At 39.6% G+C, this 17,218-nt stretch overlaps 1 protein-coding gene across 16 annotated transcripts in view; it reads left to right on the forward strand.

The window, feature by feature from the left end:
- The window catches only part of LOC133236571 (zinc finger and SCAN domain-containing protein 23-like), a 49,805-nt gene extending 32,930 nt beyond the window's left edge, over positions 1–16,875 (forward strand). For 5 of the 16 annotated variants that reach the window (XM_061398670.1, XM_061398676.1, XM_061398668.1 and 2 more), the window contains 2 exons: positions 78–216; positions 1,940–4,506. In XM_061398670.1, the coding sequence (XP_061254654.1) occupies positions 78–216; positions 1,940–3,222 (1,422 nt within the window). In that variant the 3' untranslated portion in view covers positions 3,223–4,506. Of the gene's footprint in view, positions 1–77; positions 217–1,939; positions 4,507–13,517 lie in introns of those variants that run through there. The other 11 variants (XR_009732925.1, XR_009732930.1, XR_009732926.1 and 8 more) reach the window with 11 other exon arrangements.
- The last annotated feature ends 343 nt before the right edge of the window (positions 16,876–17,218 follow it).

The following is a 17,218-nucleotide window of genomic DNA, read 5'->3' on the forward strand; positions in this document are numbered from 1 at the left end:
GTGCCAGTGCCCTGGATAGTATATTCTTGTTTAATGTTACCAGAGCAAGGTTCTAAGCTATATCTCATTTACCTCAGGTCTCAGTCCACAGTGAGGAACAAGAATTACAGGAGATCGCACCTCTAAGAACAGAACAAGAACCCAGAATATGCCTTCAGTCTGTGCAAGCCCAGCCAAAGTGTGAATCTGCAGAACTTGAAGCCCAACAGAAGCAAGGTAAAGAAGGAAGACCCATCTTGGGAGGAAGGGGAAGATGGGGGCCCACGTAGGACCCTGGGACTCTTTTGTACTTTGTGCTGTTTGTGAGCATGGAAGTCAGGAAGGTCTCTCAAGAACTCTGATGGCTCATGCATAGACCGGAGGCAGCCTGGTTTATCACTCTGAAACTTTTTTTCTCTTTATGTTACTATTTTCTGAATCCTGGCTGTATTTTATTTGAAAACACTTAGTTTAGTCCTTCTGATAGTTATTTTCCTCTATACTGACTTCCTTCCTATGTATAGCCTTTATCCTACCAGACAATACCACTGTCTTGCAATTTATTCTGTGTCCTTCAGTAAATAAACCTTTGCCCCATGATCTCTTCAGCTAACTTTCAGATGGTTCAGGGAAAAATACATATATGTGTATATATGTATTATATATATATTATATATGTATATACATATATAATATATATATACACACATACATATATTACTCTTGTAAAGAGAAAGAGTAATAAAGCAGATGTGGCAAAATGTTCAAAGTGGGTGAAGGGGTGAAAGAATGTACCTTCCTTATTTCCAGTTTCTCTGTTTTTTCACTTACTTTCTAAAAACAGGTGAAAATCCACATTGTTGAAAAAAGTAATAACCTTAAGTTACCCAGTGAAAAGTTTGCCTGCCACTCAATTACCCTAGCCATTTGGTCTCCTTACCTCTATTTTGAAATAGGTTGTCACTGTTACTAGTTTCTTGTGTGTCCTAGAGATTTTTAACCATATATGTATATTTCTCATATTCTAATATATTTTCCTCTCTTTATCACTAAGATTATAGAACCTTGCATTTTTTATTTCTTAACAGCTGCTAAATATTAAAATATATCACTATATCAGGCTCCCCAGGTGGCTCAGTGATAAAGAATCCACCTACCAATGCAGGAGACAAGGGTTCATTCCTTGGGACAGGAAGATCCCTTGGAGAAGGAAATGGCAACCCACTCTAGTATTCTTGTTTGAGAGATCCCACGGGCAGAGAAGCCTGGTGAGCTACAGTCCATGGGGTCACAAAAGAGTTGGACAGGACTTAGTGACTAAACAACAACAATATGGCTATATCATGCAATTAACTTAGTCTTCTCCTGCTAATAACATTTAAGTTGGCCCCACTCTTTTACTATAACAAATAGTGCTGTGATAAATAACCATATGTGTGAATATATCTGTAGCATAAATTCCTTCTAGGTGGAATTACTAGGTCAAAGGTTATATATATATTTGTAATTTTGATATATATTGTCAAATTGCCCTCTAATAAAGCTTGGATCAATTTACACTCTTACTGGCAATGTTTGATTTTCATGTTGTGAGCACAGTGTTACATCAAGCTTTTGGCAAATCCAATAGGTGAAAATTATATTCAATATTGTTTAAATCTACTTTTCCCTTATTGTGAGGGGGAGCATCTTTTCTTGTGTTTAAGAGCTGTTCTATTTCCTTTCATGGAAGCCATCAGTTTTTTTCTTTGCCCAGTTTTCTATTTGGTTACTGGTCTTTTTCTTAACAGTTTTTGGAGTGCTTGAGTTTATTAGTTCTGTATTCTAGTGCCATTTTATAGTCATGCGAGATCTCTAAGTTCTTCTGTAATTTTTCATTTGAATAATTTTATGTTGCCTAATGAAAGTTGCCTTTTTCAACCATAAGAAACTAACGAGTATGATCCATTTTTAATTTCAGATATCGAGACTGGAAATGAGTATAGGAATTTAAAGCAAGAAGTTTCTCCAGAAATGAAACCATATGGGAATATAGCTAGCAAATTTGAAAATGAAATGTCTCAACCAGCTAGGTATGAAAAAACATATGAACCTGAAGAAAAAACAGGAGAGTTTTCTGAATATTCAAGGGAGGATAAAGAACCTACATGTGATGAAAATGGAGTAAGTTTGACTGAGAACTTAGATCTTTCTGAACACCAGAGAATTTGTCCAGGAGAAAAGCCTTATGTATGTGATGTCTGTGGAAGAGCTTTTAGTCAACACTCACGTTTTGTAGAACATCAGAGGATCCATACTGGAGACAGGCCCTACAAATGCAAAGAATGTGGAAAAACTTTCCGTGGGAGAACTGTGCTTATTCGACACAAAATAATACACACAGGAGAGAAACCCTATAAATGTAATGAGTGTGGCAAAGCCTTTGCCCAGTGGTCAGCTCTTAATCAACATCAGAGACTTCACACAGGAGAGAAACACTACCACTGTAATGAATGTGGCAAAGCCTTTAGCCAGAAAGCAGGCCTCTTTCACCATCTCAAAATCCACACAAGAGATAAACCTTATCATTGTACTCAGTGTAATAAAAGTTTTAGTCGGCGTTCAATTCTTACCCAACATCAAGGAGTTCATACTGGGGCAAAGCCCTATGAGTGCAGTGAGTGTGGAAAAGCCTTTGTTTATAACTCCTCCCTTGTTTCCCATCAGGAGATCCACCACAAAGAAAAATGCTATCAGTGTAAGGAATGTGGGAAGTCCTTCAGTCAGAGCGGCCTTACTCAGCATCAGAGAATCCACAATGGAGAGAAACCCTACAAATGTGATGTATGTGGAAAAGCCTTTATTCAGAGGACAAGTCTTATAGAACATCAACGAATTCACACTGGAGAGAGACCCTATCAATGTGATAAGTGTGGGAAGGCTTTCACTCAAAGATCAGTCCTCAAGGAACATCAGAAAGTGCACACTGGAGAGAGGCCCTATAAATGCAATGAGTGTGGGAATGCCTTCCGAGGAATCACGAGCCTCATTCAGCATCAGAGAATCCACACTGGGGAGAAACCCTACCAATGTGACGAATGCGGCAAAGCCTTCAGACAGAGGTCAGATCTTAGTAAACACCAGAGAATTCATAACAGAGGTGATCCCTATACATGTAAAGTGCGTGGGGAGTCATTTACACAGAACTCAGCTCTTATTCAACATCAGACTACCCACAAAGCAGAAAAATCTGGTTCTGTGTGATAACTGCAGGGAAACTATCTCACAGAATTCAGGCTAAGGAGAAATACAAGCTATGAGATGATCAGGACAAAATGTTAGTCACTATAGCTATACGGAAACCTTGGATATTTCATAAAAAATTCACTGTGTGCTCCTTTTCTCAAAAGAGTTTACAACCTAGTTTCGAAGATAATAGGTCCACCTATTTAGTTAAGGCCACAGGACAGTAGAATTGATGCTCAAATATTATAGAATTAAAGTGGCACTTGACAAGCAGTAAGTGCTATAAATTCTGAAGGAGAGATCACTGGTGTCTGAAGTAGTCAGGAAAGATTTTAAAGATAAAGGTTTGATGGGGATATTTGGAAGGCAAAAGGGAGAAAACATTTAGAATAGAACAAATTAATCAGAGTGCCTGTGGTTTGCAAGCATCAGTGACAAAACAAGCCAACCTAAAGAAAGTTCATTCAGTTGGGCAGCTGATGGTATTGTGTTGGAAACACAACAAGGGCAGATGCTGGGAGGTCAGAATGCCAGTAATTCACCGAATATTTTGACACTTAAAGAATTTTTCTCATTTAATTTCTAAAATGTTTCTATAAATTAAAATGATTCTCCATTGTAAAAATGAGGATATTCTTGCTTATGGAGATGATGACACAGCTACAGTATTACACAAAGGAAGAGACCAGAGGCTTAAGTGCAGGTCATTACAGTTTTTAAGTTCTGTTCATTACAGGAGTGATTCCTCAACATCAGTGAACATCAGAATCACCTTGGTGCTTGTTGAACATACCTGAGTCCCGCTTGCAGATACTATGCTTCATTAGGTCTGAGATGGGGATTGAGAATCTTCATTTCTGTAGCTCCACAGTCACTTGATGTGCTATACGATTTGAGAAACATTGCATTGAATCACAGTTGCCAGTGAAGTGAGGAAGCATGAATACAGGCCACTGCAGATTTTTAGCATGAGGAAAGCCCTTCAGGGGACATGTGCCAGCAGCTCTTTACAATGAACAGGGAATTAGACCACCATCATGCCTAAAAATTAGGGTTTCACAATGGCCTTTCTAGCCCTTCAAATTTAAATGTTTCAAAACAGACCCACCTACATTCCAAGGCTCCATGGGGTCTTCTGAGTGCATGCTTTGTGTGTGTGTGTGTGTGTGTGTGTGTGTTAGGGGAGGAATGCTGGTGTTCTCTGTTTTATACTTCTCTTTTTTCCCACCTCTGTGTTATGAATTCTTTTACAATTTTTTGACTTGTATACTTTCTTGAGCATATTAAAAGAGCCAAAGATTAGTGATTCTTTCCTTCAGGCTTCAGGAAAAAAATTAACTGAAAACTGGTTGACATTTCTCCTATATTACTGAGTAAATTCTGTTTTTGATGAGAATCTATGATGATTACTGTACTAGGTAGCAGGCAAGTCACAGAAGTACATATAGCTCCTTGTCTGTTTATCTCTTTACAGAAATCATATTTAATCTCTGCTGAGATGTTCATTTATTTCTTTTCCTTTCTGCCTTGCCACAGCAAACTCCACAGTTCGTTCCTAGGACTACGTTCCCACCCCACCCCACCCAACTTCAGTCCCCTCATCTCTCACTTCTAGCTGGTCAGTGGGTTTGAAGTGGTGAGATAGTGACAGAAGAGGTAGAGGAGAAAAAAGAAGGGTAATTCACCACTCTTTAACTAGTCCCAACAACCTTTCTGCCCAGCCCTGTCTTTATCCACCTCCCCCTTCTGTAAAAGACTCTACCCCCATTTCCCTAGTGCCCCTATCTCCTGTCCCTCTATCCATAATCCCTGTATAATACATAAGAATATCATCACTGGATTTGAACCAGAAAAGTCCCTAGTCCTATAGAAATATATATGTTCCTAGCTTTCTAAATTGTAATTGTGAACACATTTTCTCTTAAAAATGATAATAGTACTTTAGGCATATAAAGTGTCATACTGGTTTTTGTGATTAGAATTTACAATGATTGTGGGAAAACTTTCTGGGTTCACAACATAGGAAAGCAAATTAACATTTGGAAAACAATTCATTCACAAGTGGACTGTTTATTTAATAATAAGACCAACATTGGAATTGTGCACCTAGGCACTGAGGCAGCTAGGATTGAAAACCTAATTTTTTATGTCTAGGAAACAAGGATCCTAGAACTAAGCCTGAAGGCCCTAGCTGTAAGTATTGATGCGTGCTAAATTGCCTCAGTTGTGTCCAGCTCTTTGCAACACTATAGACTAGCCTGCTCCTCCTCTGGGATTCTCCAGGCAAGAATACTGGAGTGGGCTGCCATGCCCTCCTCCAGGGGATCTTCCTGACCCAGGAATCAAACCCACATCTCATATGTCTCCTGCATTGGCAGGCACCAACCACCATAAGTATTAATGTATGAGGCCTATTCCCTAAGGTTGCTCAGTCTCAAGTTTCTCTCATGTAAACTCAACCATTTAGAGGGGGCTTGACATAGTAACAAGAACCTTCATGAGACCATCTCTACCAAACTCATGCTTTTCCATACTTGTCATCTAATCAGGTTTCACAAACATGTTCTCCAAACTGAAGTTACTCTTCATAGTAATGTCAGAGCCTCTCTCTCTAATCTGACTGCTCAGTAGAATGCAATTGTTATTTTAAACTTGCTCTCTATTCTCCAGTGCTGTTATTAGCAGTCTCTCCAGTTCATCTGCTTAACATGTTCTCTTAATGCACTCAAGTTCCTCCATTTCCCTCTCAAGTAAAGAGAACTGTAAAGGAACCATAAACAAAGACCCAGAACAATGGACTATGCCTATTATATAGAAGAATACAGTTCATAACTTATTTCAAATATGGGAGGTTTGTTCTGGTTGTTTCTTATGCTTAAATACAGTTGTGCCAAAAAAAAAAAAAAAGGGTGCAGTGGCATGGGATTTCCAGGTAGGCATCGAAGGGGTCAAACTAGTCCATTATAAGCAAAAGGTAAAAGGTTACCAAGTGGAACTAAATAGGCAACAGAAAACTGAAGGCTATGAGAGGGCAAGTGGAGGACATGTTAGATAAGGAATTGGAGAGTGCAGTAACAGAATACCTTGTGACGAAGTCGAGTACATTTTTATGTATAATAGATGGCATGATAATGACAGGATCTTGGAAATCAGGGAAATCTAGGAAATCAGTTCATTTATGTGGATTTTTAAATCAACAAAACAGGTTATATGAAAGTAAAGTCAGTCCACAAGAGAAGTACTGACAGTAATACAACAGCCAAATAGAGCAGCTGGTGTAAAGCTCAAATGAATCATGAAGCAGCAGCTTAGAAATAACATTAAGGATGAGAATAAGATTGATTAGCTTCTCCTTTCTATTTGAATGAAGATAACCAAGACAGCCTTAATGTACTCCTATTCCTATTTAGAACCAGTCTATTGTTCCATGTCCAGTTCTAACTATTGCTTCTTGACCTGCATACAGATTTCTCAGGAGACAGGTCAGGTGGTCTGATATTCCCATCTCTTTCAGGATTTTCCACAGTTTATTGTGATCCACACAGTCAAAGGCTTTGGCATAGTCAATAAAGCAGAAATAGATGTTTTTCTGGAGCTCTCTTGCTTTTTCCATGATCCAAAGGATGTTGGCAATTTGATCTCTGGTTCCTCTGCCTTTTCTAAAACCAGCTTGAACATCTGGAAGTTCACGGTTCACGTATTGCTGACACCTGGCTGTATATTGTCACCCTGCTTATTTAACTTATATGCAGAGTATATCATGAGAAACGCTGGGCTGGAGGAAACACAAGCTGGAATCAAGATTGCCGGGAGAAATATCAATAACCTCAGATATGCAGATAACACCACCCTCATGGCAGAAAGTAAAGAAGAACTAAAGAGCTTCTTGATGAAAGTGAAAGAGGAGAGTGGAAAGTTGGCTTAAAGCTCAACATTCAGAAAACTAAGATCATGGCATCTGGTCCCATCACTTCATGGCAAATAGATGGGGAAACAGTGTCAGACTTTATTTTTGGGGGCTTTAAAATCACTACAGATGGTAATTGCAGCCATGAAATTAAAAGACACTTACTCCTTGGAAGGAAAGTTATGACCAACCTAGATGGCATCTTAAAAAGCAGAGACATTAAAGCAGGGACCTTTGCCAACAAAGGTCCGTCTAGTCAAGGCTATGGTTTTTCCAGTAGTCATGTATGGATGTGAGAGTTGGAATATAAAGAAAGCTGAGTGCCAAAGAATTGATACTTTTGAACCGTGTTGTTGGAGAAGACTCTTGACAGTCCCTTAGACTGCAAGGAGATCACTCTTGAGGGTTCATTGGAGGAACTGATGTTGAAGCTGAAACTCCAATACTTTGGCCACCTGATGCGAAGAACTGACTCATTTGAAAAGACCCTGATGCTGGGAAAGATTGAAGGCAGGAAGAGAAGGGGATGACAGAGGATGAGATGGTTTGATGGCATCACTGACTCAATGGAGATGAGTTTGAGCAGACTCCAGGAGTTGGTGATGGACAAGGAGGCCTGGCGTGCTGTGGTACAAGGGGTTGTGAAGAGTCGGACATGACTGAGCGACTGAAGTGAACTAAACCAGATGTGAACCGAGCCAGATGGTTATCACTGTCTTGGTGATATCGAAATCACTGCAGATGATGACTGCAGCCATGAAATTAAAAAGATGCTTGCTTCTGGGAAGAAAAGTTATGACCAACCTAGACAGCATATTAAAAAGCAGAGACATTACTTTGCCAAAAAAAAAAGTCCATCTAGTGAAAGCAATGGTTTTTCCAGTAGTCATGTATGGTTGTGAGAGTTGGAATATAAAGAAAGCTGAGTGCTGAAGAATTGATGCTTTTGAATTGTGGTGTTGGAGAAGACTCTTGAGAGTCCCTTGTACAACAAGGAGATCCAACCAGTCCATCCTAAAGGAAATCACTCCTGAATGTTCATTGGAAGGACTGATGCTGAAGCTGAAACTCCAATACTTTGGCCACCTGATGTGAAGAACTGACTCATTTGAAAAGACCCTGATGCTGGGAAAGACTGAAGGTGGGAGGAGAAGGGGATGACAGAGGATGAGATGATTGGATGGCATCACTGACTCAATGGACATGAGTTTGAGTAAACTCTGGGAGTTGGTAATGGACAGGGAGGGGAGGCCTAGTGTGGTGCAGTCCCTGGCGTTGCAAAGAGACATGACTGAGCAACTGAACTGAATGGAACCAAGACAGTGTTTACTAAGGCAAAAGCACTTGGAGAGGTTGGGGGAGAATCAAATTTCTAAAGCAGTGAAAAGTAAAGTGAGCTTTAAACATGGGTTTCAGATGAAAAGGTATCCTGACAATCGCAAAAGGGTTCCAAAGAGTGTAATAGACAGGGACTGAAAGGAAGGAAGATGGACCCCTCTGATAAAAAAGAAAAAATGTGGGGAGGGGTTGACCAGGGCTGTAGGATTGAGAAATTTCCTGGGGCATGGTGGGTGAGGATGGAGGTGGAGAGTGATCAGATGGAAGCACTTAGAAAAGCTGTGCACTCCTGTCGTCACAACGAAGTAGCCTCTTCCATTAATATCCAGTGATTGACCATTAGAGTTGTTACAGTTAAAACAAAGTCATTATTCTTGGCAATCTTTAGGAATAGATGAAGGGATTCATTAACAGTATTATGTGATATTTACTAATTACTTGCTAAGGGCCAGACATTACTAAATGCTTTGCTCACACTATTTCATTTTTACCTGGGGAAATGGAAGTCAGTAAAACTACTTGAGGTCACAGAGTTAGTGTGTGGGGGACCAGGATATGAACTCAGCAGATCCAGAACCCACTCTGTTTCAGAACAAACTGCATATTGCAGTGGTATTCAGGGCTTTGAGTTATTAGTGAGTAATAGTAGTGAAAGTCACTCAGTCATGTCTGACTCTTGCGACCCCATGGACTGTAGCCTGCCAGGTTCCTCTGTCCATGGGATTCTCCAGGCAAGAATACTGGAGTGGGTTGCCATTTCCTTCTCCAGGGGATCTTCCCGACCCTGGAATCGAACCCATGTCTCCTGCATTGCAGGCAGATTCTTTACCAACTGAGCCAGGAGGGAAGCCCTCTTTTGAGTTATTACCTATAGAAAAATTTTCAACTATCAAAATTATGGAAAATACTTCTAGAGTGATAATATCCCCATCCTCTTGTATACTAAATCTTGGATGAAGTTTGGCCAGTGTAAATATCTAATTCTTGTTGCCTGCAGAATGAGGATGTATGCAGGAGATATTTCAAGTTAAAAATGGTCTCTTTATAGGAAAGGATCACACTCCTAGCTTAGAATCATTGTTTTCTGCATTATTCTGACAGAATAAGGGACATTTGCCTGTCTAATACAAATCATAGAGATTAGATAATATCCCCATTATGGATCTATCCAGTAACTCACTATGGGTACATCAATACCTTTGATGAGGGTTTTTAAAAGCGATCTTATATTTGTAGCTAGTACCATTTCTTGGACTTAAAAAACCATAGATAAGTATATATTATATATTTCTTTCAGTTACTCTTCCTGACTCCACACGCCCAGAATTTATTTGAGCAATGAGTGTGCTTATTTAACAGAGGATAATCATTTTGATTGGGGCTTCTCAGGTGGCTCAGTTGCAAAGAATCTGCCTGCCAATGCAGAAGTGGGTTTGATCCCTGGGTTGGGGAGATCCCCTGAAAAAGGAAATGACAACCTACTACAGTATTCTTGCCTGAGAAGTCCCATGGACGGAGGAGCCTGGCAGGCTTCAGTCCATGGGGTCACAAGAGTAAGACATGACTAAGCGACTAAACTATTATTTTGATACACTGTTAATAGAATTTTTTCAACTTTCAAGCTTTTACACTGCAGATTTTACGTTATAAAGCTCCACCAGCAGTTCATCATTTTATAAGAAATTCTTTGGATCTTTTCTCCTTCCAAATGTTTCTGGGTATAACTGATAAGGAGTTCATGTACATTATTCTTGTACATAGTACTTTAATATATTTATAAAGTAGGTATGGATATATTATATATATATATAATATATATATTGTATTTATATATATAATCTGATTTTATATATATATAATTTGATTTCGACAAAACCAACTTTGATAAGTATTTTAAACTCACCAGTTGATTACCTCCCTAGCTCACATTGTGAGGTCATTATTGAGAGCCAGAAGTTATCCATTGCTTTCTTGAAAACAGTGTATTCTCTTCACACTCATGTAAAAGACCTTTTCCAGGTCTGAAAACCCAGAAGTCAAGGCTCCCAGAGATTTCCCCCATCACAGTTCAAGGTGATCTTTGGGGATATATGTTTGCTCCACCAGTCATTTTCCTAAGCCCAAATAGCCTGGTCCTGGGTACTCCAAGGATTCCTAAGAGGAGGCCATTTGTTACCTCTGATTTATGCAGAGCTTCATTATTCCTGTCTGCACTTTATATCAGAGAAGGCGATGGCACCCCTGTCCAGTACTCTTGCCTGGAAAATCCCATGGATGGAGGAGCCTGGTAGGCTGCAGTCCATGGGGTCGCTCAGAGTTGGACATGACTGAGCGACTTCACTTTCACTTTTCACCTTCATGCATTGGAGAAGGAAAGGGCAACCCACTTCAGTGTTCTTGCCTGGAGAATCCCAGGGACGGGGGAGCCTGGTGGGCTGCCGTCTATGGGGTCGCACAGAGTCGGACACGACTGAAGCGACTTAGCAGCAGCAGCACTTTATATGCACTTCATACATTTTGACCTAGTGCCTCAGCTCAGCCTACTTAAGTGAAATATTTAAGAGTATGTGTCTTACCATTTTATTCCCAATAAAGAAGGAGGCAGTTTAGAACTCTACAGCTTGCTGTAGCCAAATTAGCTGAGTGACATTGGGCCTCAGTTTCCTCATAATGTAAAATATTGCTAAAGTACCTTCCTCTGCTTGGGGAGTTATAGGATAATAGTTATATGGATAAATAAGTTTTATATAAAGTGCTTAGAACAGTGCTTAGCACCTAAGTACTTTATTTGTTGTTCAGTTGCTAAGTCGTGTCTGACTCTGCGACTGCATGAAATGCAGCATTCCAGGCTTCCCTTGTCCTTCATTATCTCCCATAGTTTGCTTAAACTCATCCATTGAGTTGGCTTTGCCATCCAACCATCTCATCTTCTGTCATCCCCTTCTCCTCTTGCCCTCAATCTTTCCCAGCATTATGTTCTTCCCCAATGAGTTGGTTCTTTGCATCAGGTGGCCCAAGTATTGGAGCTTCAGCATTAGTCCTTCTAATGAATATTCAGGGTTGATTTCCTTTAGGATTGACTAGATTAGTTTGATCTCCTTGCTGCCCAAGGGACTCTCAAGAGTCTTCTCCAGCAGCACAATTTGAAAACATCAATTCTTTGGCGTTCAACCTTCTTTATGGTCCAACTTTCAACTCTGTACGTGACTAATGGAAAAATTATAGCTTTGACTCAATGGCCCTTTGTCGGTGAAGTGATGATGTCTCTGCTTTTTTAATACTCTGTCTAGTTTTGTCATAACTTTCCTTCCAAGGAGCAAGTGTCTTTTAATTTTGTGGCTGCAGTCACCATCTGAAGTGATTTTGGAACCCTAGAAAATAAAAATCTGTCACCGTTTCCACTTTTCCCCTACTTGCTATGAAATGATGAGACCAGATGTCACGATCTTAGTTTTTTGAATGCTAAGTTTTAAGCCTGCTTTTTCACTCTCTTCTTTCACCTTCATCAAGAGGCTCTTTAGTTTCTCTTTGCTTTTTGCCATTAGAGCGGTATCATCTGCATATCTGAGGTTGTTGATAGTTCTCTTGGCAATCTTGATTCCCGCTTGAGATTCAAGAGCTTTATAGACGTTTGCTTTGTTTATTGCCCTGGGTTCTCTCAAATGCGTGGCCTCTAGAAGCTCCTCTCTCCTCTCTTCTCCTCTTGAAGGCGAGAGGAGAAGGGGAGGACAGAGGATGAGATGGTTGAATGGCATCACCAACTCAATGGACATGAGTTTGAGTGATCACCGGGAGTTGGTGATGGACAGGGAGGCCTGGTGTGCTGCAGTCCATGGGGTCGCAAAGAGTCAGACACGACTGAGTGACTGTACTGACTGACTGACTAGAAGCTCCAGCCCCAGGCCAGAGATTACCTGTAACCACGCTGCAGATTTCCCAAGACTGCTGCATTGTTGCCGCTGAGATGAAAGCTCCCTCTCTGCTCTACTTTTTATCTTGGACTCTGATGAACAGTGGACGGCAGGAGATAAACATCGCCTAAACTGCCTGGGAAAGGTTTTCCTATCTTTTGTTTCTACCTACCCTTGTTAGTTATCAGCTATAACTAGCAGCCAGGGGGGTTCACTTTTTGTCTTGGGAGCTGCTCTTTCGAGCTTCTGTAGTGGGAAGGCGAACCCTGGTGGGAGGAGACTGTCGAGCCCCAGCCTCAGAGCGCAGCCCACTGGAGTTACCCAACCCAGCTGCCCAAACCTGTGCTGCTCAGCAGGGGCGGGGATGCTGCCAGGCAACCATAGGAGAGAACCTCCAGGTTCCTAGAGAAGACTGAAGGGTAAGCCAGCCGTTGATTGCTGAAGGCTTAGAACTGCGAGTTTTTTGGCCTCTGTGTTGTAGGGGTCGGTGGTCACCGATTCCTAGACTCCGGCTTTGACTCCGTGTATATCTGGCCCTTTGGGGACTCTGCTGAAGTTCAGTGTGATGATTGATATGCAGGGGAAAGTTAAAGATGGTTTCCAAGTCTTGAGTTGTAATAGGATGTTGAGGATGTTGAGAAAGAGGAAAGTCCTGAACCTCAGTTTGGTAAAAGGAAAGTTGCGTTCTTTTAAGATGATCCCACTCATGACTCTCCCTAGAATAAATAGGAACAAATTAGGAGTCCACTTACTGGTTGTGCGACTTTTAGCAAATAGTTCAATCCCTCTGTGCCTCAGTATCATTCATGTGTCAGATGGAATTATAAAATCTTAGATGAGTTAAATTTACAGTCAATTTTCAATAACCATTATTTTCTGATCTCTGATGGTTTACTGTTTGAGATTCTCAGAAGAGGGGAACCAAAGGGAAGAGGGTCATGGTCTTTCTCCCAAGCCTGATTAACTTAAACATTTAGGAAGTAAGAGTTTTAGCAGATAGTGCTGGATAATAGTTTGCAGTCATTTCCACTCATATATTTTTTAGCTTTCTGACAGAGTTCCTTTTTTCTTTCAGTGCATTACCAGGTAAGTGAATTTTGGGGTAAGAGCTAAATAAAATTCAGAGTTTCTGTTAATTGTGTTGTTTTATGCCTCAGGAAGAAGACTAGCTACAAGGAAATACTTCTGAAAAATCAATGTGAACCACAAGCTGGAGTGAATCTTCTTCTGAGCTCGCTTATTCCAGAATGGCAGTCCTCTTGCAGAAAAGACCTCTACTAGTGACTGATGGTAGAGGGCCAGGGTTGTGCCTGTCCAAGAATCAGACTGGCACAGCAAAATCTTTCTTCAAATTTTAAGTTGTTGCTACCAGGAAATAGCTACTTGAACCTCACAGGTCTGTCAGAAGATGGGTAACTCTTCCCACAGATGCAGAGAGCAGAGATACAGACCAAGGAGCAGGTGCTAAAGTAGGTCCTGACCTCTGCCTGGAGAACTGCAGACCTAGGAAGGATAATATCATCCAGAATGTGGAAAAGAGGCATCAGTTATGCTGGAGGAGTTAGAGACAGTTTGATGGACAAGCCTTAAGGCGGGAAGGGTTGGGAGGATGATTTATGGCTTGAGTAGTGAAAGGAATAACATAGAAAGCAGCAAAACCAAATTTCAGGACCCATCAGATGTATTTGGAGCCATAACCCCGTATCACCTTCATGGGCTTTAATTCATGTACACCTCTGGAACGTTCTCTCTATATATTTGGTTTTTATTGGTGGTGGTGGTGGTGTATGAGTATTTTTACTGAGGGACTAGCTTCATATTCAATTTTCCAAGACCATCTCTTCATCCCATTGCTTTTAGGGTCCAGGTAGAACAAGGATAGAACAAGATATGCTTTTGGGAAGATAGTGCCCTGGAATCAGAAGTGTCAGGTCCAGACTGTTAAAATGCTTAGTTTTACTCTCACAGTATTGCCTTATGAAATGAAAAGCAGATGAGAAAGCAAATCTGCTGAGAAAGAAGACATCTTTGAAAGGCAGCTTTTTAGAACTATTGTAAGTAGTATTTTCTCCCTGGGAACTGTGCACCTACCCATCTCCTCATTGCCCAATTCTTTAGGTAGAAGCTGTTATTCATATTTGTGGAGGTGTTTGTGTTTTGTTGTTTTGACTTTTTCAACTTCTTTAGCTTCAAAATGTTTTTCTTCTTATCTTTTAATCCTGAATATTACCTGAAAAAGTTATCTTCCCCACTGTAATTTTTCCAGTTTACTTATTTCCCCACATCAAAATAGTATGGATTTTTGAAACTAATTTACCTGTTGCTTCAAGTTAACTTTTATTATATGCCATTGTTTGTGGATCCACTTAACAAACATTTATGGAACATTTTGTTTGTTTGTAGTAGTGGCCTCAATACATTTCATTTTGTTTAAATGGTACTTATAATTACCCTTTAGCAAATTAAATTTCTCTTGGTTTCATGATATTCTCTTTTTTTCATGTATGGATTAAAACTGATCTTTTCTTAACTTTTTTGATTATACCTTCCTGATTCTTTGTCATATTTTGTGAGAAAATTCTCCATGCTCTTCCAGTTTCTTTCTTCCCAGCTCTTGCTTCTCAAACTGGAACCTCATATGCCTTCTAGGGTATTTTTCAAAACTGAGATGGCAGTTTAGGGAAACTGAAAAAGCATGCACTTTAGGTAAAACTGAGTTTTATCTTTATCACTGTTTCTCATCATTAATCTCATGATCTCAGGAGAAGAGACAACTGACATTTGAATTGTCTATGCATTTTTTTTAGATGGAGTTACTGAGAATGAAAATAAGGACTTGTCTCCAACACACAAATCTGAAGATGCTGTCATGTGGGGGGAGTCTGCAGAATTCCACCACCAGTGCAGTAAGTTAGTAAAAGCTTTAGTCACTGGTGAGTCATTACGCAGCATTAGGGAGCACATATCAAAGAAAATGCTTGAGAACAACATGTTTGTAAAGGCTTTTGTTTACAGTGGGTCCCTCCTTTCCCACTAGGAAATCTATCACAAGGGAAATGCTGTCAGTATAAAGAATGTGAGAAAGCCATATTTGACATTAGAAAACCTGCAAAAGCGAGAAACTGCATACATGTGATGACTGTAAGGAGGCCTTCATTCATCATGGAAGCCTTCTAGAACATTATGTGAAGGAAGCAAGAAGGAAGGCCTTCAGCCAGAAGTCAGAACTGACTGCACTATAGATTCTACATGGGAGACAGATCTACTAAATGTGATGAATGTGGAAATGTTTTCTATGGAATCATAGCATTATTCAGCATTGGGGAGAAGATCACACTAAAGAAAAACTGAGTGTCATGGGTTTGGAAAAGTCTTCAGAGGTTGGACCTTAGAAAATATCAGGGAGTCCATATTAGAGAGGCTCTTATAAATGAGAAGATTGTAGGAAGTTGTATGGACAGATATCAAGCCTCAACAATAGAGTCTCCATGATATTGGAAAATTCGTATAATTAATGTAAATGGGCAAGATGTATGGGGAATGGATATTTTAAATTGCCCATTGTAGCCACAAAGAACATTCAGTGAATTTCTCAAGTCAAGAAAAGGGAAAGTCATAAGTTCTTTTTGCTTCCAAAAGGAGTCTATAAACATGAACGATCAGGAGTTTTGAAATGAAGATGTTTACCTGCATCCCTGGACTTGTGCTACTGTCTCCAAGATGACTGTTGGGGACATGGTATTTTCCCATGCCCACTCTAATCTCACATCTTAAATTCATTCAAGTGTAGATAATATTGTCTAGTGCTTGTTGTAAATTAATTCTTATGGGCTAAATAGGCTTGTATGAGTACCCCAGGACATAAAAATGACATTTGTAAAGCTTCAGTAAGCATAATGAGCCACGTCATTGAATTGTTAGTACTTTTTAAAATTTGGCACTGCTTCTGTGTTCCAACACAAGGCCAAAGAGGTGTCCATCACAGAGTATATATTTCCCAGCTTTGTTTTTTTTTTTAAGATAGAAAATGATATTTCACATATAGATTTGACAGATAATAGGTTATTTTCTTTTATAGATAACACAATATAATATCCTGGAGGTTAATATTTTGAAGTAACATTACTTTCAGTTCTAAAACCTACAGGCTGAAAGAGGAAAGAATCTATCTAAGCTGTTCTTCAGCAATTTGGCAGTATAGCCCAATCTCTATGAGAATGAAGCTTATGGATTTTATAGTAGGTCATTAAATATAGGAACCACAGATTTCAAAAGATTGCAATGATTATTTCACAGTTAGGAGTTTATATCTGCTGCAAATGCCTGAATTTTCTGAGTAGATATTATAGTCACTATTTTAAAAGACAGACTGCATTCTATTAAAGACTTTTTCAGCATTATAGAAACTACATTTTCCCCTTAATTTTATTATCACCTTGTATTACATGAAAGGATTTCCTAATATTGAACCAACCTTGCATTCCTGAAATAAATTTCACTTAGTCATGGTGTTTTCTTAATGTGTTAATGGGTTCTACTTGCTAATACTTTATTTAGTGTATTTTTACTCAATATTCATATAAAAAGCTGTCATCTTTTAGATCTGTCATTTTATTCTATATTCATGGTTAGGTTTTAATTTTACTACATCATAAAAAAAAACTTTAAGTTTTTGTTCTTTTTTGTTTGTTTTTAATGTTCTAGTACCATTTGTAAAGCATTGAAATTATCTTGTATTTGAAAGTTGAATTCTGATGTAAAACTATTTGGGGTGGGTGCTTTTTTGTGGGAAAAATGCTTTTTATGTAATTGAAATCATTTGGAGTATATTCTCTGACCACAATGGTACCAAACTATG

The sequence above is a fragment of the Bos javanicus genome, chromosome 23 (assembly GCF_032452875.1).
Source record: "Bos javanicus breed banteng chromosome 23, ARS-OSU_banteng_1.0, whole genome shotgun sequence".
Classification (NCBI taxonomy): Eukaryota; Metazoa; Chordata; class Mammalia; order Artiodactyla; family Bovidae; genus Bos; species Bos javanicus.